The sequence below is a fragment of the Diuraphis noxia genome, unplaced genomic scaffold, assembly GCF_037042655.1.
Source record: "Diuraphis noxia isolate RWA-SAM2 unplaced genomic scaffold, SU_Dnox_SAM2 contig0004, whole genome shotgun sequence".
In the NCBI taxonomy this organism is placed as follows: domain Eukaryota; kingdom Metazoa; phylum Arthropoda; class Insecta; order Hemiptera; family Aphididae; genus Diuraphis; species Diuraphis noxia.
In genome coordinates this window covers 36,766,852-36,783,661 of record NW_028301714.1, presented here as the reverse complement: position 1 = coordinate 36,783,661, position 16,810 = coordinate 36,766,852, and the positions used below count along the sequence as shown (strand labels likewise).

At 26.6% G+C, this 16,810-nt stretch overlaps 1 protein-coding gene across 3 annotated transcripts; it reads right to left on the bottom strand.

The window, feature by feature from the left end:
• Window positions 1–925: 925 nt before the first annotated feature.
• Window positions 926–13,295, bottom strand: LOC107170157 (maltase A1-like). Of its 3 annotated transcripts, XR_016191542.1 has the most exons (12): window positions 13,101–13,295; window positions 12,773–12,939; window positions 12,531–12,710; window positions 11,731–11,888; window positions 11,409–11,534; window positions 9,456–9,700; window positions 8,470–8,668; window positions 6,621–7,072; window positions 5,576–5,722; window positions 3,790–4,429; window positions 2,179–2,221; window positions 926–1,300 (listed from the first exon to the last, which is right to left on the bottom strand). XR_016191542.1 is itself a non-coding variant. In XM_089226512.1 (10 exons), exons 1-10 carry the CDS (start codon window positions 13,112–13,114, stop codon window positions 4,246–4,248), a joined length of 1,872 nt encoding a protein of 623 aa, XP_089082638.1. In that variant the 5' UTR covers window positions 13,115–13,295; the 3' UTR covers window positions 3,422–4,245. The 3 variants fall into 3 exon arrangements, 1 of the variants encoding a protein (XP_089082638.1); XR_016191541.1 differs by lacking the exon at window positions 2,179–2,221; XM_089226512.1 differs by lacking the exons at window positions 926–1,300; window positions 2,179–2,221 and having other exon boundaries at window positions 3,422–4,429.
• Between the last annotated feature and the right edge of the window lie 3,515 nt (window positions 13,296–16,810).

The following is a 16,810-nucleotide window of genomic DNA, read 5'->3' as shown; positions in this document are numbered from 1 at the left end:
CTTACAACTAGGTTTTTTAAAGTTTATATTACTGCTTTTTATCATGTATTCCTATACCACTAAATGTGAAAATCAAAATAATATAAATTCATTGATTTATTATGGTCATCTTCAGAGAAACATTCACATATTTTGGTATCCGATTGTATCCTAGGTACATCATAACAAATAAATAAATCCAAAATAATACCATATTATGATTATAGATTCAAACACATTTACAAACACATAAAGGTACTTTAGGTACTACGTGGTACCTATAGTAAGTGAAGTACTTCTTAAAATTTGCTAGCTGACCCCCGTGTTAAAAATGCCAACTCTATATATGATTTAAAATGTGTGTTTAATTCGTTTTTTTTTTTAGTTCGTCACTTTCCGTGACAAATTCCAGTGGATTTACAAATTCATAAATTTACAAAAACTCAAAAAACGCGAAATGAATAATGTGAAAACAATAATAAATAGTTATAATTAATAAATAATCCACCTTAGATTTCAAACCAATAACAACCACAATATTTAAAAATATTTAATATTAAATATATTTTTTGGTGGAAAGATGGCGATATTATATTTTTTAGTATGATCATCTTCTTACCCCCGCAACTTTATTGGACCAGATTTATACCAAAAGCTTGCTCTACGATCTATTATTTAATTTGAAAAAAAATCAAGGAGATTTGATAAGTAGTTTCCGAGCTTACTCCTTACAAAGATTTTAATTTCACTTTTATATCGTTAGATAGATTTAGTAGTTTTATTGTTTCATGAACGGTACATATTAATACATATTAAAATGTTTACAATTTAAAGTAATTTATTACGGACCATGGCATACTGCATTGTGATATAGGTACCATAAAAAATAAGAATGGTGTAAAACTTAGCTAAACTGTAGTGTAGGTTAACGAATAAAATATACAAATATTGAATATGTTTTTTAATTATTAACACATTTGTAAACAGTTTTTATCACATAATTTTAATTTTTAATGATACATTATATTTTGATGAAATTTGCGAGTGGACAACATTCTTTTTACTTAATAAGTTATTCAAGTGTTAACTATTTGATTTATATCTCGAGTTTATAAAAACCAGGCAATTAAAATGTTATATTTTATCTAGTCAATTTTAGTATACAAGCAAATAATACATTATAAATATCCATTCATTTTTATTTTTAAATAATCTGTGTTTTGGTTTTTCATGTTGAATTTGAACGTTCTCCGGGTTTGCATTGAGTTGTTGAAACATATTAAACGTCTGCTGACGAAACCAAAATTTTTATTGAAATTATCTGAAAGTTGAATAAGTGTATGAAATCATTTTAAACATAAATAATATCAATAATTATAATATTCCCAACTCATCACAATTCACAGCTCCCAACCTACAGACCGACATTTAAATTTAATTTATAGAATAAGCTCACTTTATATTATGTAATAACTTATTACATAATATAAAGTGAGCTTATTACTAATAACTATTAGTTTTAATTTTTGTGTTAGCCCAAGTATTAGTCCATGTTTCCGAATATCTAATATTAAAAAAAAAAAAAATTATAATACTATTTCTTTGTTCAGTAAAATTATATTTTTATGCTATAAAATCTAGGGTTTTTTTTAATTAATAGCTAATGATAACATTATAATATACCTACATAGGAAGCTGAAACAAAATTTCAGTGATTTTGGATTTAGATACAGATTTTTTTTTAATTTTTCAATAATTAATCCTAGAAAGTCTAAATTTATTAAGCTCAATACACCGCAACAACTGTGGAAACTGTATATAAAGATTAAAAAAATAAATCAACCTTGATTTTAATATATCTGATTATTCTTTTATATAATCACAAATCATAAGTCAGAAATCAAAATTTATAAATACATTTTTTTATAATTTTACTAAGAATTTATACAATAGAGTATAGGATATACATTTTGTAAAATTGACTATTTGTCAATATGGCAATTCGTTTGGGGAATGATGACGTATAGCTGTGTATCGCAATGACTCAATAGCTTTTCCATATTGTAATATGTAGTCGAAATTATATTTAAAATTGATCATTATATAATAATGTGATATTTTACTGCCTGATGGGATACTACACAAAACATTATTATAAGTTATAACGCATATTAGGTATAGTATTTAAAAATAACTTACTTTTTTTCAATCCGGATTGAGCAGTTTGGGTATTAACCGATACCTAAATATACCCATACATGTAATTTGTATCTTGTCAAGTTACGAAAATAAACATCAGTGAAATTATCATTAATTTTTCTGACGAATTAACTGGTCACTTATAAGTTTTGAGGCATTATTTGTCTTTAAATGTGCGAACAATAATCTATAGTTTGTTATTTTTTCAGACCCTGACACTGAGTAAGTACGTTATAATATTACCTATTGAGTCAATTTTATACGTTTTGTTTTTTGTTTCACGACGACTGAATAATAAAATCAGTGAAATACATCCAGCTTATTTCAACATCGTAAAAATGATCATGTTTCGAATGAATCTTATTTTTTTTTTTTTTAATTTTAAATGACAAAGGTTATTGGCCTTTAACATTAATATTTTTTTTTCAAAAGAATGAGTCATTAACAATAATATATACAAAAAAAGGTATGGTAAAAAAGGTATGAACAAAAAAGGATTGAGATATATCTAGGTTAAATAATTTGATATAGTTTAGTTTGTTTTAAATAACTGATTAATTTTTCAATGTTGCTTGGCTGGGGACTTAGAGCTTCCTCCAGAGAACCTTATTTTATAGGTAAAAATAATATTATTGGAATTATAATTATCATTAATCTCATTAATATTATTATTTTTATTTTTGGTAGTTCACTTAATAAAACCAAATTAATTTAAAATTATTTAGGTACTCAAGGTAGATGGATGATTAATAATATTTAAAAAAATGTACACACAACATATTATTATCAAGTAACATACACAACTATACAAATCTTAAATAACACAAATCTAATTTTCTTAAACCGTAAATAATAATATTATAATATTGTTTTATTTTGAGTTCTAGATAAACCTACTGCAATGATTCCAGTTATTAACGCAGGTTACAGACAAGTAGTAAATAATTATAGATCAACCCCTTTGTGATCTGGTCAATTATTTTGAATTCGTAAACATTAATAAATAGTTATTTTGCCAATTTACTATGTATATATTATTAATAAACTTGAAAATAAACCATTAGTGCGTAAGAACAGTTTTCGGTCTAGGCAAGAAAAAATATGTTTTTACGTACTAGTTGTTCCATGGTACAAAATTTTAAAATGTTGTCAAAACTACTACTGGTGTTAATCGAAAAGATTGAAAAACCCCTGTTTTTTTTTTTTTTGTTTTTTGTCAAAAATAAAAATAAATAACACAAAATCTATTAATAATATTTATTCATGATATTAAATAACATTAATTTTGCCTGAACATTTTGAAATAGGCAACATAACATACGCGTAAACATATTAAAACCTGTTTAAGCTTAATAATTTATTTATTATATGAATCATTTTAGAATTATGAGTTAATTACTATTAATAATCAAAAACACAAAGTCTAAAAAAAATGAAAATTTAAAAATAAATCTATTTTTTGTACATAGTACATTATGATTACGATTAAAAATATGATATGACTTACACAATACTCAGGCTTAAAAATATTAAAATAAATAATAATTGATCACATAGGCATTTAAAAACATCTCAGAAATTCAATATCTACTTACAATAATATATACTTACATGCTAAATATGAAACTAAGACCAGAGTGTCGTTATTTTCCGAGCATACTGACTGATAGTATGTATTACATAATATAAACCGACGGAAGACGTTGCTAAGTTACAGGTATGACAAACTATGTTATAATTGTTTCAAATATAGATATTGATTATGAAATTTAGGTCATAAGGTATTGATCACCGTTCACTGATTTACCGCACAATTAACTAATTTATTATTATTTTAAATGTATACAATAAATAAAATATTGTAAACGTGATTTTGAAATCCAATGAACTATTAATTATTAGAAATTAGAAAAATTATTTATTTTAAAACTATAGTGATGTAGATATTGTACCTATGTTCTAATTTATATTTTTTTAAATGGCTCGGATGATACACATCGGAGGTGGCTTTTTTTAAAAATAAAGTAGCGTTTTTAGAAATAATTATTGTTTATACATGAGTGATGATTATTGGTTGGCAAACAAATAACCCAAGGCAACCGCGATCATTGCCACTGGAAACACTAGCGATGATGAGGATATCGACGAGGTTGTTGATGAAGATGATGACAAAACCAGTGAATGTCTTTTGTTACACAAAACCATGGCAGATTTTGGTCTCATAGTAAATCCATCTGTCTTAAGTGAATATCTAAATGGTAAAAAAATCATCAATGAAACGGTACCTTTAGGTAACAGAAAAACCGTATAATTAATATAAGTGATGAATATAGTTCCAGGTATCACATAATTAAGTTTGTAGTTAAGTGATCTCATAAGTTATCAATCACTTAAAAATATTAAAAATTCGATCACATCAGAAACACGTATACAATCATGTATTGTAATATGTATATTGAAAAATATAAAAGCCGAAGAATTAACGCATTTTTCCAGGTCAATTAATTAATTAATCTATCTCAAAAAAATGTTTTATACTTAAATCAAAAGATATATTACGTATTTGTTTTAAATTTAATATTTTATCTTGTAAATAAATTATATTATAGTGGATAGTATATTTTATATTATTATGTATCTATATAATTTTCATATTTTTTAGATCACATATTAAACTATTGCTTAAAATTAGTAACAAATTTACGATTGTCAATTATACTCTTATACTATAATACAGATATATATTTTTTAAGAGAACGCCACGCATCCTCTATTTAAGGCGTTTTATATAGGCAATATTAATGAAATGTTGAGAGGTATTATTATTTTCAAATTAATTCTAAGAATTTTAAAAGTGGTTCTTTGTCTTCACTTAAATTGTTGTTATGTTGTATCTAAATTAATAACTTTCAATTGTATCAATATATATTATATTATATAATAACTGTATAAATAAGTGTAAATAATGGCCTTTGTTGTCGATGTAAATATGCTCAATAAAAAAAATCGTTGTTGTGTAATTACGAGATACACAGAAATACGGTTTTATGTGGGGACAAAATTAAGAGTACAATATTTACAGTAGTTTCACGTTTAGTCCGTACTAAATAAATGAATATTTAAGAATTAATGGTTAGACTGTTTTTAAGTAATCAAAAAAAAAAAAAAAAAAATAGAAAAAAAAATAGAAAAAAAAACGCTATGAAAATTTATAAAGTTCATCTCTATTAAATTGTGGACATTTGGTAAATATAATGGAAATACTGTCTCACTATGAGTGTTTTTTACGTGAAACCATTTTTTTGGATAAATTAAGGGGTCTTAACGATGTCTACAGCTCATAAAATATGTTTTTAATTATTATAATGTTATTTAAGCATTAATTATTGCACCTCACCCTATTGAGTACTGTGAATTGACACTTGGCGTGTGCACTGTCCACGTTTCGTCTTTGACCGTTGTTGGCCAACTACTCAAGTCGACACGTTCTTCCTCCGAGCCCACGTTCATTACCACCAGGTAAGTTTCTGCTGACGGTAGTGACCTTTTTGAACAACAAAACATACCATTCGTAGATGAAGTAGCGTTTTCCGTTGATATAATAATAATTAAAGTGCTACCTAAATGTATAGAGGAACGGTTCTTAAACTTATTTGGAAGCATTTCGTGATATTTTTCTGTGGTATACAGACACAAGTGTATAAACGAACCGAGTAGAGAAGCCATTTTATATTTTGTGAGATATTCAAAAACGTTTAAATCAACACTCAAATAGCCTTTCAAGTACAATAACATCGCATTTCAGCAGTGCCGTGCTAACTTTTATTGGCCCCCCATATATTAAACATTTATATTTGAACATTTTCTACCCTTTAAAATGTTACAATTTTTGTCACCCTTGCGCACAGCTCTGAAGCTCTGTTTGATATTTTACATTATTATAGCTAGAGATAAAAAAAATAAAACGATAACGTAAAAATCTCTAGGTCATGATACATCAACATATTAATTTATCATTAAATAAAATACCTATATGAACAAGTGTGTCGTAAAAAATATGTGTAATGTGTTTTCATATTTTCGACACATAAACTATGTGCAGTATTTAGCATTATCGGGCTGCTAGTTTATATTACTTCACTTGCGAATGCACTGTTAATGGAAAATACAAAATAAGAATTGAAAACAATTTCATCATCGCGAAACCTTTAATTATTAATTAAGTAGCTAGATGAGTAGTAGAACTACTACATTTATTTACCTATCGATAGACAATGGTTTTAGTTTACTTATTTTATATTGTGCAGTATGCTTTTCCTTTTCGATAATTATTTTATTTAAATCGCCGACGAGGCCAGCAAAAGCTAATTGATTTTTTCAAGATAGCAATGCACTCTCCAATATTGCCATGTAACGTGCACTGTGCAGTGTGCACCACTCACCTGGTGAACGCGTACACCCACTCGGACAGTTCTCTGCCGTCAAACGAACCGCGCTGAATCGTCCGGGTCTTCCGGAGTCTGGCCAACCGCTTGTACACGGTGTAATGGCTGCAGTGCTGCTTCCGCTGTGCGTCCAGGTTCAGCTTCCAGTAGTTGGGGTTCACCGGTAACCACGGTCTCGAGGACTCTGTGAACCCGGCGTTGGCACTGGCGTTCCACTGGTACGGTGACCTGGCAGGATCCCTGCTCAAGGACCGGAAATTGTCGAATCCCGCGTTCAGGCCCCTCGGGTCCACCGTCTGGTCCCAGCGGACGGCCGTGTCCGACATGCCGATCTCCTCGCCCATGTACGTGAACGCGGCGCCAGGCAACAGCATGTTCAGCATGTTCATGGTGTCCACCATTTCGCTGCCGAACCGAGTGGCCACGCGCGGCTGGTCATGATTCCCGATCTGCAAACATAATATAAAGCATATTAAATTCTGTACGTATTTAGATACTTTTGTGACGTGCCGGGGTCAGGGGTGTCATTTCAGATTTTTTTCGGGTGTGCGAACTTTCAAGCAGGCCATTTTGAAATTTCACCAGGCCATATAAAAATAGATATACATACGTATATGTATACAGGGTGATTCTTTTAAGTGGGTACACTATTTATCTCGAAAAGTATTTAATTTTTTCAAAATATTTTTTACATGGTTTCAAGTTGTTAAAAAACCAACGTTTTTATTAAAAAATTATATTTTTAAATATTTTTTATCCTTATCATTTTTTAAGGTTTTTACTTTTTTGAATGACAACATAGAGTTTTAATTTCATATTCCAAAGTAGAATATTTTTCTAAGTATTTTGATACATAGAAATCGAATTTGGGGCTAGTAGTTTATGAGTTATAAGTATTTAAAGTTTAGATTAGCAGAGTGGAGTGGTACAGGGTTACCCCGCGAAATATATGTCCAATACTCCGCTTGTCAAAACTTTAAATACATATTATAACTCATAAACTACTCGACCTAAATTCGATAAGGATAAAAAATATTTAAAAATATAATTTTTTAATAAAAACTTTGGGTTTTTAAGAACTTGAAACCATGTAAAAAAATATTTTGAAAAAAGTCAATACTTTTCGAGATAATTAGTGTACCCACTTAAAAGAATCACTCTGAATTATCCTGCATTCAATTATTTTCATACATTATAGACCGGTTATTACAATTTGATTTTAATCATATAAATAATTGTGCATTCGTGGGTCGTGGCTCGTGCATTATTTTAGGCTTCAGCAAGGCGCAGGCCAATTGTAACATTCTAAAAGTAAGGGGTGCAACCGCACACCCTGCCACCCCCCAAATGACGCCCCTGGCCGGGATGCAACTCGTCCATTTCGTAATCTTATATCACGAAGATGGAATTTTTTTTCGTATCAATAATGAGCTTATAGTATCGTTTTCTAGTTCAGAGATACATACGTTTTGTATCGCATACATGTTATCTAAATACCATTTAAATTTTAAAAATAATACGTTATTGGAAGATAATAATTATTAATAGGTTATAAAGATATCAAAATAATTTGCTTATTGTACATTAATTAATAATTACCACTGCCTGATCAAACTTACGTTATCAATTTTAAGGCAATTAGTTTTGTTAATGTGTTTTAGAAGATTATGGACCTAAAATTATGGTCGGATTATTAACAGCCAAGCTATTTGTTGATGAATAGTTTTTCCACTTACACTTAAATTTGTTATATTATTTGTCATTATTCTCTATTGTTGTATGTATTTTTCAAAAGAGATGAGCAAAAGAGATGCCAGAATAAAGGCCAACTCGCGATGATACTTACCACCCAGTTCGCACATTTCCCTTCAGGCATATTGTCCAACCAATTATTTATCACATCGTTGAATTTAGTGGCGTTCGAATGATCATTTAATCGATCGATCAATCCAAAGTTGAATGGCATATGTGCTCCTAAATTGGTCTCATTACCATAATATCTCATTGTGTTTTCCATAGAAGTGTATGCTTCAGTTATCATGACTCTAAACACAGCAATAAATTATATTATCGGGAGCTATGATATTTTTAATTAACAAGCAAACCACAAATATTGAAATTTAAAATTTAACATAATATACGTTCTAGGAGTTGGTTTTAAGAGAACGTCGCATTAGCATATTATGAATTTTTTATCATTTAGTGTGAATTGACCTATTATCAGACTTACCTAAAAATAACGACATTATCTGTGTTTGACCGTTGATTTTTGGAAATATTTAAATTTTTAATCGATTCATGAGACATTTATCATATTACACATACTCATAACTCATTTAATAACTCTTATATCATAAAAACCAACATCCAAATGCAGATAAATTTTATAATTAATAAATTCACTATAACAATTACATGAAAATATAAAACTGGTTTTACTGAACACAAGCGGGTGATACGTCCTCTTAAAGTTTCGTAATTTAAGTTTTTAAAGAGCAGGTTGAATAAGAGTAAAAATTCAAAATGTTTAGTTATGTATGCATAATATAATATTATAGCATATAATATGATTTGACTCAAAATAATAAATTAAAATAAAATAAATACCATAAAATTATGTTTTTTCAAAAATTGACAATTTATTAGTTGATTGGAAAATAAATCATGAAAATTGTTTTATGTTATATAGCTACTAATTATTACTACGAATGCATATAATTTATGGTATTTATCTCATAGATACTAAAATATACTAAATTAAAAAAAAATTTACAGAATGTAATGTTGGTAATTAATATAAAATTAAATAAATAGTGTGATACCAGTATATACCTCGTTTTTCCATCTTTCAGTTTGTATTCATCTATCACCTCCCTAAACTGATTAATCATATCATATGTTTCATCTAAATCCATTGTATTGGGATGATAATATTGTTCATAAGTATTTTTTTCTTTCATAGCAAGCTCTTCTGGTTTTCTGATATCGTCAACAAAATTTGGATTCTCGAATAAAAACGGCACAGCATCTACTCTGTACCCATCTACACCAAGATCTAACCAAAACCTTATGTTGTTCTGCTCAAAAACAAAAATGTTTTAGTTAAATTATGAAACATCAGAATTAGGTATTATCTTTGATTTTATTCAAACATAAACTAAAAATGTATGATAGTGTGTATGCTAAAATTAATGATTTCGAAAACTATAATACCTATTTAATAAGATTAAGCAAGTTAAGAAAACTGTAAAATATAATATTGGTAGCTTAAAAACTTACAAGCTATTTATGAACGATTTTGATTTAACTATAAAAAACTACATATTTAAAAACCATGGAAGTCGTCCTATACTATAGCCTTGTTGTTAAGTAGATACTAAAAGGAATATATAGCAGGTGACTGTAGTAAGGTGTTGGTGGGCATTGCTTAAACTAATTATAAAAAGTTAAAGAAAAGTTAGAAATTAGATTTTTTTTTAAATGTTTAACTTAATTAGTTGGAAAATTTTCTAAATAAAATAATAGCAGAACAAGTTCAAGAATCCATTCTAACAACTTTCAGTTAATTTGAAAAATAATTCATTAATTTAAAATCATGTTTCAACATAACTATAAATGTAGTTATAAAAAATAAATAAATAGTTTAATGTAAAACGTTTAAATAAAATGATTTAAAATACAAATAAATAATAATTAAAATGTTATAATTTTATTTAGTTGATATAGACATTGAATTGGAACAAGGCTAATAACAAAAAAAATCACACATACATCATTGTAAAATCGATGGTTCCATTTACCGATCCACTCAGAATCTAATATAAAATTAAGTGTTTATCTGAATATAATAATTTACGTTTGTAGGTGGTATATTGGTATTCATTAAACATAAGACAAATTAATAGTCATAATTATAAAAAGAGTAATGTTTACATATAAATACTTGAAAGACTACATTGCGTAATGAGTTTCTCATACAATATTAACTGAATTTTTATTATAATCCATTATATTATTATAATATTACATAATGTTTAATTATCTGGAAAAGGTTATTATTGTGAGTTATATGGGAAAATCATAAGTAACTTGTATATTTTCTACCTTACACTTAAACTTATGAATAAATATATTTTTATTTTTAAATAAATTTGAATTTTTACTTTTTTTTAAGTATTCAATTCTAAGCAAATTTTTCATTAGTATTATTTTTAAATTATTTATTTTTTAAACTTAAGGAGAGCTCCTAAAGTTTCATGTAACTCTTTTATACAATAAAAATGTTAACTAGATAATTGTTTAAACAGCTAATACTACGTTTTTGAAATCTAATATCATAATACACCACTTCTAACATCCTGTCGCAAGGTGCAAGGAGAGTGGAGTGAACCGAAACAAGTGTCTACACTAGGTCTCACTATAACGTCAATTTTTTTTTATAAATGTTAGGTTACCAATGAATTAATTTGTCTAACAATTAGACGTTTACAATTAAGTTAATACATTAATCGTTAAATTGATTTGGCTGTCTCTTATTATAATCTCTTTATTAAATTAAATAATTAAATAAATTATACCTATGTAAAACATTAATATACGATCGATCCGAACGCTAAAAATCCAGTTAGGTTATTACTGACATAATAATCATCATCATCTATCACCATTTTTTTTTATGCCTTGGCAAGTTATAGGTTTATTTATCTAAGTGTACTATAGTGTCTATAGTATATTGTATTATAATAGCTATTGCTTTATTTTTTTGTTTTGAAAATGTATCCTTACTTTCATTTCTTTAACCAATTCTTCATTTCTGTAATTTAAATCTGGTTGTTTAGTATCGAATTGATGTAAATAATACTGTCCACGTCTTTCATTCCATGTCCATGCTGAATTACTGAATAAACTTTGCTGAAAAAAAGAGTACATAATAATATTATACATGCATGCAATTTAAAATTAATTTATTATTATACTGATTAAAATAACATATAAGATATAACAATTGAAAAAATAAATATTCAATATGTAGAATTATAGACAATTTTTGTAAACATCACAAATAAAAATAGGTTTAATATTATATTGAATTATTAAAATACTTTACCCAATTATTTGGGGGTATTCTCATATTATTTTCATCATATTTAGCATCTCTCCATACATAATAATCTTTATATGGCATAATTTTTTCCACAGACTTTTTAAACCATTCGTGTTCATCACTTGAATGATTAGGTACAAAATCCAAAATAATTTTAATGCCTAAATTATAAAATTATAGTTATAGCTTTTCCTTACAAATAAAAATACTTTAATAAATATTACTATTTGAGCGCATACCTTCTGTATTCTGTTTTTAAATTTAAATACAAATTAATTCAAATTTTGACCGTCAGAGTTTTTAAGTAGGTATACTTAAGGACTGTATTTTAAATTATTAAGATTTTTTATGCAATTTAAGGAATGTCCAATGGTCATACTAAATTCTGTTTTTCAAAAGCGAATGATTTTTTTTCCAGTATATTAAACTTATTAAATAAATAATTTTGTTTTAAACATTTTGATATACCTAGATGCATCTAGAGAAATTTTTCTGGGGGAGGGGGGGTTATATATTAGATTTGATTTATATTTTTGCAATGACATTTTTAAAGACAATATTATTATTTGTAAATAATATTATATGTTGTAATAACTCAGAAACCACTCGTTCAAATATTTGAAAAAGATAAATAAAAATTTTCAAAAAAATAATCTACTTCACAGTTTACAGAAACAAAATTTAAGTTCTCATCTAAAAAAATAAGTTTTTTTTTGCATGGAACATTTATTAAACAGTGTGAAAATCTAAATACCTAATTCAAAATATGATTCTAAAAAATTCCAAAAAATATCTTTATTTACCAAAAGATTTCAATTTTTTCTGCAACGAAATAAAATCATCCATTGTGCCATATATAGAATCAATCTTATTGTAATCCGCAATATCGTAACCAAAGTCTGCCATAGGTGATTTAAAAATGGGTGATAACCAAACACAGTCTACTCCTATGTCTTTGAAGTGCTCCGCTTTTTCTTCAATCCCTTTACAATATCGAAAAACACAATAAATCATTAGTGTTGACAGAATAATAACAAAACGTTACCTTTAAGATCTCCTATGCCGTCATCATTGCTGTCCTTAAATGATCTCGGATAGATTTGGTAATATATCGCAGTTTGCCACCATTCTAAATTTTTATTTTCATCTGTGACGATAGTATTCTTTGCGCTAGCGAAATATTCCGCTACATTTAGTATTAACAAAACCATACTAAAAACAAACACAAATATGTTAATAAAAAAAGATTTAGACGATTTGTTCGCTCGAATGCATCTAACATGTATGTAAGTATTGTTGCTATGATTATGATAAAATGTGGTGAACACTAAGTAAATATAATGATAATATTGTGTCAAAGATATCAAGCTTACCACTCACGACGCATTATAGTTAAGACCCGTGATAAGCTATAAGTACTAACGTTGTATGTCACTCAAACCGATGGCGTAAATATGGTCTTCAATGGAATAGAAATTCAAAATTTTATTGATGTCCACAAAAATTAAAACTATTTACCAGAATAAAACTAATAATGATGTGTATCATGCATCTGCTTATAAATACTGTTCATAACTGTTTAATATCATAATTGTTTACGTCAAATGATATCGCATTTACTTATTTAATCAATGGACTTTGCCCTTTGGATAAAATAATTTATTGTTTACCTGTATATAGTTATATTTACATACGAATATACCACCTATGTAAACACATAGCATTAATTTTACTGAATATACATATATATGGTTAATATTGTGTATAATACTGTCATAACCTGTTCATTTATATAATATTATTCCAACAATGATAATTTTTTCCAATAGAATATTCGATTTACTCAGCATCAGCAGTTTTATTTTTTTTTTACTTAATCTTTAAAATGCAACGAATTCATTATTATTATCATAATAAATCAAAATCAAAAGTCAAATCATAAATATAAAATTCAAAATGCGATACATAAACCTTAGCAGCCCATTGTACGATTTATTTGGTATATGAAATTAAAAATATATAATACCTTACATGCATTTTTACTATAACAGGCAACTGTAATAATTAATATAAAATGTAGTAGTAAGTTATACACTTTAAGTAAGTAGCTTCTTTAATAGTAAAATTATACAGTCAAAAAAATTAATCGAATATAAGTCGAAATATATAATTCAAACATAATTACAATAATTCATTTGATAATTTTCCACTTTTTAATTCCGGATTTATTTTTTATATTAACCCAAAAAAACTGTAAGCGGGCTCAATAAATGTTTGAAACCGGGTTTAAATACAATATCATTATTCATTAAGACTGATATTAGTATAAGTGTGTTTACTTGAATAATATGTCTAGCATCAAGAAAGCAAATCATAAAAGAAATTATTGTACCTGATCATTATGTTCATAAGTACTTAGTTGATTTTAAGACTTATTTTTTGTTTAAATATGTTTATACTAACTTGCCATATTTTTACTAATTATTATAAAAGTAAAATAGTCTGTTTTAGATTCTGAACGAAGTGATGAATGTATTGATTTTACAATGATGTGTGTTTTTTTTTTTTTGTGTCCGTGTACAGTATAACTAGTCGAAATAATGCTTCGATTTCAAATTTTGGGGGTGGTTTCCGATGTAAAAGTGAATATCCTTGGTACATTATACAGGTCAAAACATTTTCCAACAGTTTTAAAAATAATCGAGAAAAACAAAAAAAAATGACAGAAAAACGGAAATTTTTACGCAAAACCAGTTTTCGACCAAATCGATGTTTTTATATGGTTGTAATTCAAAAACTAATCACTGTAAATACTTGACATTTTCACCAAATGTTTATGTTTGTGTTATATATATACAGTTTAATTTTCAAAACTTTTTGACTTTTTTTGAGTTATTTATAGACCACTGAAATTTTCAATTTTTTTTTGAAATGCTGGTAAAAAAAATGTTGTACGACCAAAAAAACTTGAAAATTTAATACAAGGTTCTTTAGAGTTGTTCTTATTGTAGCTAAAAAAAATTAAAAATCTTAAGTCACAAATTTTTTTTAAAAGCGTTTTTAACATTTTTACGAATTCTGTCGAAAACGCGAAAATTTGCAAGTAATTTTGAAGTTGAAAAAATCATAAAATATTTTGTGTTTATAACTAAGGATTAAAAATACAACTAAGTTTTCTATTAGTTTTCCTTCAAGTAGCTATAGAGAAAACTCGAAACATCATTATAGGAAAAATTTTAAGTGCGTTTGAACTTTAAATTTTTACGAAATAGCGTAACGATAACGATTTATCCTCAAACGATTTTAAATATTTGTTATTATTCAAAAAGTATAAGTCGTAGATACTTGAAAATTCCACAAATTATTTAGATTGGTATTTTCTTTACATGATTTAATTTTTAAAATATTTTGAGTTTTTTTGAGATATTTATAGACGACTGAAATTTTCAATTTGTCTGAACATTTTTTTTTGAAATGTCGATAAAATTTTTTTGGCCCAATCAAAATACTTGAAAATTTAATACAAAGTTCCTCATAAGTTATTTTTATAGTGATTAAAAAATTATAAAAATACATAGGCACAAATTTTTTTTATAAGCGTTTATAGTTCAAATTTTGACTAAATACGTAAAAATTACGGCAATGTTCAAATTATCTTAGATAGAAATTCATAAAAGTTTTTCTTTTTAAACCTAAGATTTGAAAATTTAATACAAGGCTCCTATCATATTTTTGCAATAGCAGTTGAAAAATAAAAAGAAATATATAGCCACAATTTTTTTTTACATGCATTCAAATTTTAATTTTGACAACATACGTAAAAATCACGAAAATTCGTAAATTATTTTATCCTAGAAATTCATAAAAATTTTTCCTTTTATATCTAAGATTTGAAAATTTCTAATAACCTATAATATATCCTAGACAAATAAACCGTCTCCATTCAGAATCGTTTTTCGTATACAATGATACCTATCATTGCATTCAAATTTACCCTACCCTAGTCAGAGGTCCACCCCACCCCCAATGTACAGCAGAGCGATAACCACTTACCCGCTTTTTTTTTTTTTTTTTGATTTGCATGCCTCAATGGCTTGTAAATCAAAAAAAATAAAATAAAATAAAAAAATTGTCTGTAACCAATGGAAACCATTTCAATAAACAAAAATAACCCTTCATACCAACCTACAGAGATTGCAAAAATAAGATATACATATTTTCTGAGTCTCAAGAAATCTATTGATGTAACTTTTATTGGAAATGGTCCAGTAGTTTTTGAATTCATAGAGGATAAACAATGAATTATTAATTATATAAATATATATATATATGTAAGCAACTATATTTAACATAATATTATATACTCGAAAGTCAAACTTATAGTTCGAATAGAGAAACTAGTATTTATTTTCTTATACTAGATCATTGAATTATACCATTTACATTGTGTAATTATAAAATATGCGCAATTGATGAAAATTATATTTTAGATGGATGTATTATAAATTTTTTTTACACACCCATTTTAAAAAAAAAAGTTATAAATATTTTGATTTTTAGAATTAAAACCATAATAAGATGCACATATCAACAACTACCATTTTTATGATGAACGTTTTCGCAATCAAATTTTGTAAAATTACAAATTGATGCATTATTGATTACTCTCATCCGAGGAAAACTAGTATAGGATACTGATATTATTACTACTGGCATTGGCATATAATACTTTCTATATAGTGAAAATAACGTAAGGTTACGTATCAACAATCGATGTGTTATGTAATTGTATAATTGTCGAGAATATATTGAGTTATGTATATATAATATATACTAGATATGTTGTAATTTAGTATATAGATATATCATATATATTATATAGGTAAGCAAGTTGCTTAAATATTTATACAGCTGTAATTAAATTCTTACCCTGTTTTTGAAAATTATTGATCCTTATAGTGAACGTGCTCAGGTAAACTTAGACTTTTTAATTTTTTAAAACTTAATAAAAATCTAGACATGCAATCGATTATAGTTTATGGTAGGTAGTGTAACACGTAAACTGTTATCCAAAATTAAATAT

Coding starts and splice junctions, on each gene's coding strand:
- LOC107170157 (XM_089226512.1), bottom strand. Junction 12,711..12,772: donor CGGCATAGGAGATCTTAAAG/GTAACGTTTTGT, acceptor GATATTGTAAAG/GGATTGAAGAAAAAGCGGAG. Junction 5,723..6,620: donor TGGGTGTACGCGTTCACCAG/GTGAGTGGTGCA, acceptor TTGTTCAAAAAG/GTCACTACCGTCAGCAGAAA.